The 11,981-nt window shown below is 37.2% G+C and overlaps 1 protein-coding gene across 1 annotated transcript in view; it reads right to left on the bottom strand.

The window, feature by feature from the left end:
- The window catches only part of WDR70 (WD repeat domain 70), a 226,215-nt gene that overhangs the window by 41,226 nt on the left and 173,008 nt on the right, over positions 1–11,981 (bottom strand). The window contains exons 11-12 of the mRNA XM_006919492.3: positions 3,804–3,903; positions 1,084–1,168 (exon numbers count right to left, since the gene is read on the bottom strand). Coding sequence (XP_006919554.1) covers positions 1,084–1,168; positions 3,804–3,903 — 185 coding nt within the window. The remainder of the gene's footprint in view (positions 1–1,083; positions 1,169–3,803; positions 3,904–11,981) is intronic.

Here is an 11,981-nt window from a genome sequence, read left to right as displayed (position 1 = left end):
TATGAGAAAAACGCGATATAGACATCGACGGTATCTATACACAAATAGACATGATATGACTAATGACTAAGTACTGATTATTTTGTCCCATTTTGGAACTATTTTTTTTACCACCACCACCTCTCAAATAATTTGAGTTTTGTCAAGTCAGGCACCATGAAATGAGAAGCAGGTTGTACCACTGGAACTTAATCGATGGCTATGATTCAACAGCTCTTGTTATTAGAGGTCTGGCCACTTGATTCTGGATAATCTAAGACATGATCCAGAGAAGTTACGTAGCTAGCTTTACTTGTAGCAGGCATAATAGCTCAAGAAATTCTCATCAACTATAAGTTCATGTTCGTTCATTCATCTGTTTGTCTTAACACATAAATGCTATGGGCAACAGATCCTGTTAGAGCTAGTGATCTGTTAGAATACAGCTTCTTCCATTTGATGCTCCCATGATCTTCACATTCTCCATTGGTCATTATTTAATAGAGATTTAAAATTTCATTTCTACCAAAATAGAAAATTTTGTTTAGGCATCAGCTGTAGGACTTAGAGGTCAAATCCTTGACTACCTCCAAAAACATCTTTAAATGCTTCACCTGTCAACTTAGTAGAATGTTCAGCTATCAAGAGCGAGATAGTCTCAAGTGAAGGTAACTGAATTATTGACTGAAATGATGACAAGAAAAAATTAAGAAAATGATACATAATAATGCTTGTGAACTATACAAAATTGTTTTGATGGCATACAACAAATATGTAGGCTTATCCTATCATTTATATAATATCAAAAGAACAATTCAATTCCTTAAAATATTTTTACCACCCTAAGACATATGCATGCATCCAATATATACACACATACACATAAACACATGAACATACATCATTTCAACTTTAAAAAAATTTTATAGTCTGAAGAACGTGCAAAATGAAAAAATAAAATGCATCTTTCAAAAAACTTATTCGAATTACTCTTCAAGTCCCTTTTCTATAAGATCTGTAAGACATATATAAATTAACAGTACGGTGAATAAATTTATTTTCCATTCTTTTATGCCTCTCAAATATTAAAACTATGCTACTTACATTGGGAACATGGTGGGAAGACCCGAGGCTGAAAAAAGTGGCTTATTAAACTGTCGGATGTCCCATAATTTTAATGTATCATCACCTGGTAGAGGAATGACAAAAAGACAGAAAGTGAATTGTGCGAAAAGAACTAGCTCCAAGTTCAGAGTTTGAAAACTTAGTGTATACAAAGGAAGGAAAAAGGAAGGGAGGGAGAAAAGGAGATGCACACAGGCATGTTTAATTTCTTTTTTAACTGTTTGGGGAGCTTGAAAGCAGTAGTTGTGAGAACAGTAGAAAGATAAATGATAATGAAGTGGTCTTCTAGAAATTACTTTCCAGATTGATGTAGCATCTGTAAGCTAAAAGGCTAAAAACCCTAGAGAATCTACTTTAAAGAGAGATTTTAGAGCAGATGGTAGTTCCCCTGGTATACTTGAGCACAAACTGACTTCTTACACAGATATTAATGTAACAACCATCAGAACTGAAAAGTTCAATTCACAAGATTCTTTTCCCGCTAGTGTGCATGTGAAGCTATCCATTAACATTAATGAGAGTGGGCCGTATGATTCTCTTCCCTCCAGAGTAACTCCGCCGTGGCTATCATTCTTCACTTTGCTGGGGAGTGCAGCTTTTCCAAGCTATTTAAAGTATAATGAATACTCTTTTCTGAATCACTTTTTTATATTTCTACAGGGCTACTAAGTAATTCCTGACCAGAATGAAAACAAAAACTCATAAGTAATGTCTTTGTCGTTCTTTCTCCCCAGTGTTCTTTCTCCACAGCTGAGAACCTGCCTCAACCCCTCAGGTCCAATAAAGAATCAGTATCAGGCACAAGTGAGGTGAGTGGAGAGTTCAATAAAAATCCCCATTCTCTTCCCAGCAATCCTTCCTCTGTGGATTGGCAGGTGCACTAATCCACAAGTGGTTGGACCAGGGACCTGCATATATTGGAAGAATTTTATAAGATTCACCTTTTGTTGTTTTAGTCTTAAAACAACAAAAAAAAGCTTACATATCCTCACAATTCTCAAACAATAAGAAAACATTAACCTCCATTAAACAGTTTCGCTAACCCAGCAGATTCTGGAGCTAGCAGGAGCACCTTACAATACCCTGGGAACTCTGCTGAATACCTTTCCAGCTGCCATATTCTATACACCCAGGAAGGAAAACGATGGAACAGAGTATACATGTTGTATTGACAACATGTTACCTAATAGCTACTATAGGATGGAAGGGGAAAGTAAGAACTATCACCAAAATGACTTGGACTGAAATGTAATTAGTCCTGTACAACTGGGTGGAGGCTGGCCTAGTTTAGAAATCTCTGGGAAGAATTTTCAAAGTATGCTCCCCTCTAATTCTCCTCTTCTTTCCCCTCTCTACCTTGGAGATTTGGGTATACCACTCTAAAGATGCAAGAATGAATAGGAGATTTTCTAAGTAGAGAATTTATCATTTAAAAAATTTTCTCAGTAGATTCAGAAAAACTCTAGGGGTAAGAACCACTATTTGTAAATAAAGAGTATATACAGTTCTAATTAAGAGTTGTCTTAGGACTCAAGTAGCAGATCAGAATGCATGGATCAAAATACGTATTTTATATATATCCACCTCTGCCAATTTTCTTGTAAATAGGAGATACATGTGATATGTACTTTGATTTAATTATAAGTGAGGGTTGTTTGGATATAACAAATAAGGCTTGTCTGGAGGAAAGAAAATCTGAATGTAATTCTCAAGGGTGAAAAGGATACAGACTGGTTAAACTGAGGGCAAAGATGTGCTAAGTCTCTTTATCTCCTCCTCATTTTCACTACTACCCTGTACACCAGGTTGTAAATTCTATCAGAAAAGGACCCTGTCAATGATGGTCACAGTTTATACTCATCACCTAGCATAACGCTAGCCCAGAGTAGTTGCTCAACAAACAGTAGCTGGGTAAATGAATGACTAAATGTACTGGTGCTAAATTAATTTGGTCTACAGAGTAAAGATGAGATCCTTTATGTGACATTTAAGGCCATCTGTTACACTGCTGTTTCTTTTCTCTCCCCACAAATAGGCTTACTGGAAGGTCCTCAGTCATGTCCCACTCTTCCCCATAATGCTTTGCTCATAAGCTGCCTCCACTATTCGCTTATTTCCTTCTATCAACACACAGCTTATCCAAGTGAGAAAGATTTAGCAAAAAATTAAAAACAACCTTTATTAACTATGTGAGTGTGGAAAGTAAACTTACAATACGACCACAAAAAACTGTGTAGCTATTAAAAATAACAACCGAGTATACAACTTTGTTTAAGTAAATTGAGTTAGTGTTTGAACTGGAAAAAAAAAAAAATCAATGGTCAACAAATAAAAGACTTTGAAATACCAGACCCAGAATTATAACATGCTATATAAACAATGCAGAACATCATCTGCAACATTCCATAAGATACAAACAAAGTCATCCTTGTAGACTTCAAACTCTGATGGAATGCGAAGCTATAATAAAAACTTAGGCATAAAAGTACGTATTTCTAAATTTTACTTGATGCTTTTTAATAAAACGACATTGTCAAGTGAAAAATGCATTTTAAGAAAAAAAGTCAGACTGGCAAAGGTACATTAACAGAAGCACAGCCAGCTTTACTAAGCACTAAAATATCAGTGTGACATTTGTTAGAGTTAAATATGATCATTTTACATATAGCAACATATCAAAAAGGAAAATATTAACCTACCTCCACGAGAGGCAAGGACATTACCATCATAGGAAAAAGTCACGCAGGAAGTGTCTGTGCCTGGGTCATGGGCCTGTTTATAGTGGAATTTAGGATGAACCTGTTTGAGAAAACAAAGTGTTACTATCTCATCTCAATTCAAATGAGAACATTTTGTGGCAAGAATATTTCACTTTATCATCTAGAAAATAATATATGTCTATATGTAAAATATTAATTTCACCTGATTATAAGGAAAAATTCAAAAGGCTTTTTAAAATATCCATTTGCTTTAATAAGAGAATAAAAAGAAATAAGGTAAGTTCTAGTAGGAGATTTTTTCAGACTGCCTTAGGAAGCTCTGAGCAACACAAGAGCACCACAGCATTTAGTTTTTCTTAACATAAAGTATATCATATAGTTATTGAGATGATTTCCTATAGTTATCTGAAAGAGTAAGTATAAATAAAAATCATTAATGAATATATCAATTATTAACTCAAAAATTTCACTGTATTCCTAGCATATGCCAGACACTGAGCACATGGTTATAGGTCTTGAACTATCTTTAATGTGTCCATAGGATAATGTTGATGATGATGATGATAGCTAATCCTCATATAATGCTTATTACATCTTAAGCACTATATCCTTTACTATCTTGCCTATTTAATTCTCATAATCTCTTTATAAGTTAGGTTCTACTACTATCATCTTAATTTTACAGATTAGGAAACAAACTCAGAGATTTGAATACCTCGTCCAAAGTCACACACATAGTAAGTGGCAGAGTTGGGAGTATGAACCAAAACCCTGCTCTTAAACACTATACTATACTCTTTCTCTACTGATGCATGTTAGTGGTCTTTTTATTTCTAATATCACTTCTGCACAGTTAATGACTTATAAAAGTAATTACTACACTAATCTTGCCACTCAGTTATGATTCAGTAACCAGCACAGGCCAAAATACTAGAGAGTCACTTTTCCCAGATCCATCAGCCTGGATAATTCCATAGTGAACTGACAGAGACATTGCTAGTGATGACAGCATGGGAGCCACAGGTACAGGAGTACAAATGACTCCCTCCTCCAATGGTCTTGCAGAAACCCTAACAAAGAATGAGTCACAAAACAGCTCATGTACATCAGCCTCCCAATAATATCGCTGATATTCCATCATGAACTTCTACCTAAAAGCTTCCAGTAATGGATAGCACACTATCTCACAAAAACAGGTATTTTGTGTCTGTGTGTGTGTTTTGTTCATTTTTAATAATTTGTACTATGTTGTTTTCTGGGTGACAGCCTTAGAAATTTATATTAAAGGAATTTATCATACTTCTACATTTTATTGATACAAATAATTCATTGATTCAACCTTTTTTTATTAGGCATTAACTGTATGGCAGACACAAGGTTGAGCAGGGAAACACAAATGTGCCAAGATAAACATGGATTTTCCTCAAAGAACTGGCAGACAATCCCCTGAAAGGATATGGATGAGCACACAAAATGACAAGTGGTACAATGGGGAAGTAATACTTGAGCACTGAAGAGAGGTTACTACCCAAACTTGAGAATAGTAAGGGGAAAAGGTGGCCGGGGTCGGGGAGCGGGGGTGGAATCAGAGACCCAGTGGATAAAGTAAGAGTTAGCAGATGAAGTGGCAGGATGCAGGCGCATGAAAGAGTATTCCAGTCAGAAGGTACTGCATTGTGGTAGGCAGACTTTTTACCCCCAAGCCCTCTGGCCCTTGGCGTCATGCTGATGAATATGGTACTCTACATGGCAAAGGGAACTTTGCAGGTATAATTAAGGTTGCTAATTAGTTGACCTTAAATAGACAGATTATCCTGGATTACCCAAGTGTGACTAAAGTAGTCACTTGAGTCCTTAAAAGAACATCCTCCTGGCAGAAGATAGAAGAGGAAGCCAAAGAGAATTGTAAATCAGAGAGATTCAAAGAATGAGAAGTGTTTGACAAGCCACTGTTGACTTAAAGACGCATCAAGGAAAAGGGTCTTAATTCTGCCAATAACCAGTAAGGCTGAAAGAGGACCCTGAGCCCCGAATGAGAGCCGCAGCCCAGACCAACTTAGATTTTAGCCTGGTGACACCCTAAGAAGATAATCCAATTATACTATGACAGACTTCTTATCGACAGAAACCGTAAAATAATAAACTGGTATTTTTTAAGTGACTAAATTTGTGGAGATTTATTAAGAAGCAACAGAAAACTAGCACACACATATTGAAAGGCCCAAAGGTAAAAGAGCTGGTTGCAGTCAATGAACGAAAACAAAGTAACAAATACTAGAGGAAAAGAAGAGGTGGGGAGATGATGTGAACGGGGCTCAGATCCCCAGGTGCCTCTTCTAGGTCGTGTTAAGGGCTTAGATTTTATCCTTGAAGGCAAAGGGGAGCTGCCGAGGGGGTTTTCTCAGTGGAGCAACATGACTAGGTTTGCTTATTTTTAAAAGATCATTCTGGACGCATATGGAGAATAGACTGGGAATATTTTGTTCCTCAGAAAAACAAAACTCTACTACCAACCTCGATAAGGCAAATTTGCCACCTCATTGTATTTCATTAAATCATCAACTGCTAAACTCTAAATAAAGCTTTTAAAAGATACTGTAGTGGTGACAGTTTACTAAAATGTCCTATACTTAAATTTGGCCTCAATGAAATTAACTTAGTTTTTTCATTTGTTTTAAATGTTTTGTTTATTTTTAATGCTAATAAAAACAAATACACATCTAAACAGAAGGAAGACCCACACATGAGTGGTAAGGCAATGTGGTAAAATAAATTAATTCAGTCAAAATCTAGCAGTGTAACCAGGGATAAATTACTTAAGCTCTCCAGATCACAGTTTTTTCTTCTGTAAACAAAATAATTGAACTAGATTTCTAAGGTCATTTATAGCAATATGATTCTTAAGGAAAAGAAAAAAGCTGGTAAATACATAATATATTATAATTTGACTAACTGATCAATATTTTATTATTAATATGACAAAATATTTTATTAATATGACAAAATAGATCTTGAGTGCCAATATTTGACAATATAAATGCATATACACATATAGATGTGTACATACATATATGCCAAAAAGGGGGGTTAAAGAACCTTAGAGGGTGAGAATCCAAAGGAATCATATATAAACTTCAGCACGAGCCCAGGAGCAAGTAGGTGGTTCCATTTGATAGTCTAATTCTAATCCTTGTTGCTCCAGAGGGGATGAGATGGGGCTGTGAATCTGTTGTTCCTTAAATTGGTCTTCTTACCCCTGTGCTTTGTACTGTCCTGAGTGAGATTCTAGAGTTTACAGACATAAAGCCATGCAGTACTCAAGTAAAGAAAAAGAGATTTGTTTCAAAATCAAGAAAAGATTTTGTTGGATCTCACAGGTGATAGTATAAATGCCATACAACGAATTGAATAGGAAGAATGGATTTTGATACAGATGATTTTGCCTTAATCTAATTAGAAAGGACTTTACCTGCTATGCTTTTCTGTCTCCTCATGTAGGGACTACTTTAAAGGGTCATTATATTGGAGGCTGGGTGTTTTGAAACTTTTATAATTCATTATTTATAATGCAGAAAGAGTGAATACGTGTCACAAAACAAGCCCATCCTGTCTTTCTGACTTCCCATGATATTCTCTATTGATAGATTTACATCTTAGTGCAACACCCTTTAAAGTAACAAATGGCTGTATGTTAATAATTAAGAGTTCATGGGAGAGAGTGAGATTGCACTCAAAATAATTTAATCTACTCTCTCTTTTAAAGGACCTAATAAAATAAAGAGGCAAAATGTCTTCGCATGAGATGAACAGTTCACAGATTTTGTGTCAGAAGTACTCTTCTATTACTAACTCTACTTTAACCAGTAACGAAATATGATTCCAATGAAATAAAATAGGCAGCCAGAGAGGATCTTAAACTTGCATAAAACATCAACACTTAGACAGTCCATGATGACAAATACCCGTACACTTTGAAAACAAAGTCATCCTGACTGAAAAACACTTCTGACATAATGTGGGAAATCTAAAACTGCAACTTCTCTTGAACTGTTTTTATAATCATCTTAAGCAAAGAGCATCGTTCTTCAGGGAAGTTGAGTTATTAACTCCTTTATATAGGTTTCCTATTTTTAGGAATGCCTTGTGTTATGATTTGGAGAATATCAAGTCTCAGATGTTCATAGTGATGGAAAACGCAAGCACAAAAACCTAGTTTTAAAGGGCCTGAGATCATACAGTACAAATTCCCAGCTAGTAAAACTGTCTGTATAGAGCATAAAGAAATGAAGACTTTTTCGAGTTTACAAAATGAATCCATGGGAACCATAACAGTAATGTCAACTTGCACATAATGGGAACGCCCTAAGGGTGTAACCCAACAGCCCAAAACTACAGCCCCTATCTGCAGGAGCCATAAGCATGAGGATGCCACCTTGTAAGGTCCATATAAGCTGAATACCTTAGACTATGCTCAGTCCTAATGCGGCAGCATCACAGACAGTGTGCTACAACTGAAGACTGACCTTCTGACCCTCATAGCCACTGGCTTAGGACCCACGCACAGCAGTCTGCGCTGCCAGTCAACAGAGCTTGCTTTGGAGACGCTAAGGACTTTCATCCTCCCTCTGCCATGTGAGACTGTACTTGCCCTCTCTGTGTGTTGTGTGTTAACCTGCGTGGGTGCCTGATCGGTTTATCTGAGAGGGTTCCACTCAATAAACCTAGCATTGTGGAAAGACACAAATGCATTCAAGAGTGTTACTTCGGTAGCCGCTTTTCTTGCTCACAACACTGTCCCTATGTCACTTCTTAGCAGAAGGTTATGGAGCCTCTTACAGTACCAAACTCACTTCATAACAAGCAATATTAGTCCATTTCTGGGTGGATCTAATTGGCAACATCTTTCTTAAACTGGGCCCAAGACTCCCACCACCTAACATCTACTTATAAGTCCTGGTCCTGCTTTCTGTGGCTATGCCGACTAATTCAAGTTTTTCTTCTCTAATATAGTCTGCCATATTCTCAAAGAAAATATGATGTCTTCCACAAAGTCTTAAATACATATTTTTTAAAATAGTCCACAAAGTCTGTCACTTCCTGAAATTCAAAGTCTTTCGCTTCCTGAAATCCTAAACAATCCAAACATTCTATGGTGGCACCAACGTTAATGAGTTGACATCTAGCAGCTGCCTAGATTCCAATACCTTTCTAATGCTATAGTGTGTGTTTACCAATGCCAGAGGAAGAAGAGCCCATGAAATGAGCAAAACATGTTTTGTAATTAATAGAAACAGTGGAATAAACTGTTTTAAATGAGAGAATTTAAATGAATTGCTAGGCTGAAAATAGAGAAAAATCTAATAGAAAGCATACTGGTCCTAGAGCTAGCTGACTTGACCTCAAATTTCAACTACTACATTTTAGTTTGACCCTCATCAAGTTGCTTAATCTTTCTGTTTATTAATCTTTAAATAATATGCCCTATATACTGTCCCACCCCTACCTTTCTCCTCAAAGGGGCTGAGTTATATTTGACCTACTATATCCCTGTCTTGTGTCAATACCACAAATTTATTAAGTCTGTAGTGGGTACTTCCTCTCAGAAAGTTGATAAAATGCAACTATGCTACCAAAATGTAAACTCTAAGAGCAAGATGAAGCAAATGCTAGGCTATCTAACAAACTAGATGTAATAATGTTTGATTATCCTCTCAAATCCATTCCTAGGACTCTCCCTCAATTGATACAAATTTTCTTTCTCATTCATAAATTTTCATTCTCATTTCAAGCTTAGTGATAACCAAGCAATCCAATCAATTCTCTATTTTCAATCACGTTAGTGTTACTATACCAGGATTAAAAATATGCCAGGATTTTTTTAAATGCCAACATTAAAAAACAGAATAAATATAGTTCTAGACTGAATATAATTTCCCCCTGGTTCTCTGATTTTGGAGATCTAGAGTAAGGATAATGAGATTATGTATACAAAAGTATAGGAACTGTCACATAAAGGTACTCCAACTCCCTGTTCCCAGGAAGTCTTTGTTTTAGTGAAGGGAAATAGATAATAAAACCCCTCCAATCGACTCTCAAATTATTCATATTAATATTCAAATGAATACATTGTATAAAAATATGGTATAATGACAAAGAGCACAGACTGTGGAGCCAAACTGATGAGTCCAAACTTGGCTCCACTACTTACCGTCTATATAATCTTGGGCTAATCTCCCTATGCCTCTCTACACCATCTATTAAATGAGAATATTAATAGTACCCAGGTGTTGGGAGAATTTAATGAGTTAATGTAAGTGTGGCACACTCCTCTGCAATATAACCGCTGTTCTTTTCAGTGAGATGTGGTATCTATTTCTCTGCACCTTGAGTCTGGGTATGAATATGTGACTCACTTCGCTTTATGTTGGACACGTAGCCATGAGAATGTGCCTCTCAGATCTCCCACTGTGAAAAGTATAACTGACTGACACTCACTGCCTCTGTGACTCGGCCAGGCTTTCCAAGGGCTGCTCCCAGCCAGTGGCTGAGCACAGGAGATAAAGAATTCCTCATTAGCCTGACTGAAACTGAAACTTTCTTGGCATCGTGCTACAGTCTAATAAGACTTTTTCTACACAATCCTTCTTTTTTCTTTTCTTTTAACAGTTTTACTGAAATATAATTTACATACCATGGAATTTGCCCACTTAAAGTATGAAGTTCATTGTTTTCTGGTACTTTCAGAGAACTGAGCAAACATCATTATAATCAATTTTAGAACACTGCCATCGCTCCCCATTTTCCCCGGAATCCTCAACCCTAAGCGACCACTAATTGAGTTTCTGTCTCTGTATATTTGCCTATCTGAACTTATAAAATCATACAATATGCTATCTTTTGTGACTGGTTTCTTTCACTTAGCATGATTTTGAGGTTCATCCATGCTGTAGTATGTATCAGCACTTCATTGCTTTTTATTTCCAAATAATACTATATTGTCTAGATGTACCACATTTTATTTATTCATTCATAATCTTGAGCTAGTTAACCTCCCTATACCACCCTATGTCATTTATTAAATAAGAATAATAACAGTACCCACTTCATAAGCAGTTGGGAGAATTTGATGACTTAATGCAAGTGTGAGACTCCTTTGCAATATAACTTGGCTGTTCTTTTCACCGAGATGTGGCATCTATTTCTCTACACCTTGAGTCTGGGTGTGGACATGTGCTTAACACCCCTTCTTTCCTCTCTCTTTCACAGGGGTATGACCTGCATCATGCTCTGACTCTCCAGCCTTCTAAGGCTCCCTCTCCACTTCCCCTTACAGGCCTTTCCCCAATAAATGTCTCACATCTTTAATCTTGCCCTGGTGTCTGTTTCCCAGAAGACCCAGACTAACACGAGTGGTGCCAGGAGTGATTTGACAACACAGGAGGTAAAATAAGAATCTAGGAGTGCCTCATGCTTTGCCTGGGAGGTAAAGAGGATATTGTCCTAAGTGGAATATGGAGCACAGATACACCGTAGCACTTCGTAGTGCTTCAACTGCTACAGGAGGTGACCTCGGAAAACTTCCTGGTGCAGAGTAATGTCTTTGTGGGTAAAATGTTTTAGGCATTTAAAAGACATGGGAGGAACAATGCCTACAAAGACAAGATTGTTGTATGATTACTGCTAAATCATATGGATGCCCTATAGAGGGACAATGAGAAACTGAGGGCCATTAACAGTTAAAGACTAAGTAGGAGAACCAGAGGGCCAATTTAGGAGCTTTCAAAGAGGCCCTCATCTCCTGTGGTGGAGGAGCAGACACAGCTGAGCAACAAAGGTGATCTGGTAGGTAGATTTACAGAGCTCCAGAGACTTTTAAATGCTCGGCCAAGGCAGGTCTGTTATACTAAGGTCAGGGCTCTAGTCGGGAAAATCTGAGATCATGATACATAAGGATAGGATATTTGCATGGATGCCCATAAGATGCTAGGTCTGCAGACCTCTCCCCGACCCTTGAGCCCTCACAGCTTACAGAAGTGTCCAATTCTTGCCTAGTAAGAGCTAGAACTTCCTTTGTGCTGGATGAGGCTACTATTCCCACCCCCACGAGGCAGCAGGTACCTTCTCTTCGGACCTGCTTCTACTTTCTCTCCTGGATGC

The sequence above is a fragment of the Pteropus alecto genome, unplaced genomic scaffold (genome assembly GCF_000325575.1).
Source record: "Pteropus alecto unplaced genomic scaffold, ASM32557v1 scaffold338, whole genome shotgun sequence".
NCBI classification, from domain to species: domain Eukaryota; kingdom Metazoa; phylum Chordata; class Mammalia; order Chiroptera; family Pteropodidae; genus Pteropus; species Pteropus alecto.
The sequence above is the reverse complement of the archived record's forward strand: the minus strand, read 5'-3'. Positions and strand labels throughout refer to the sequence as shown.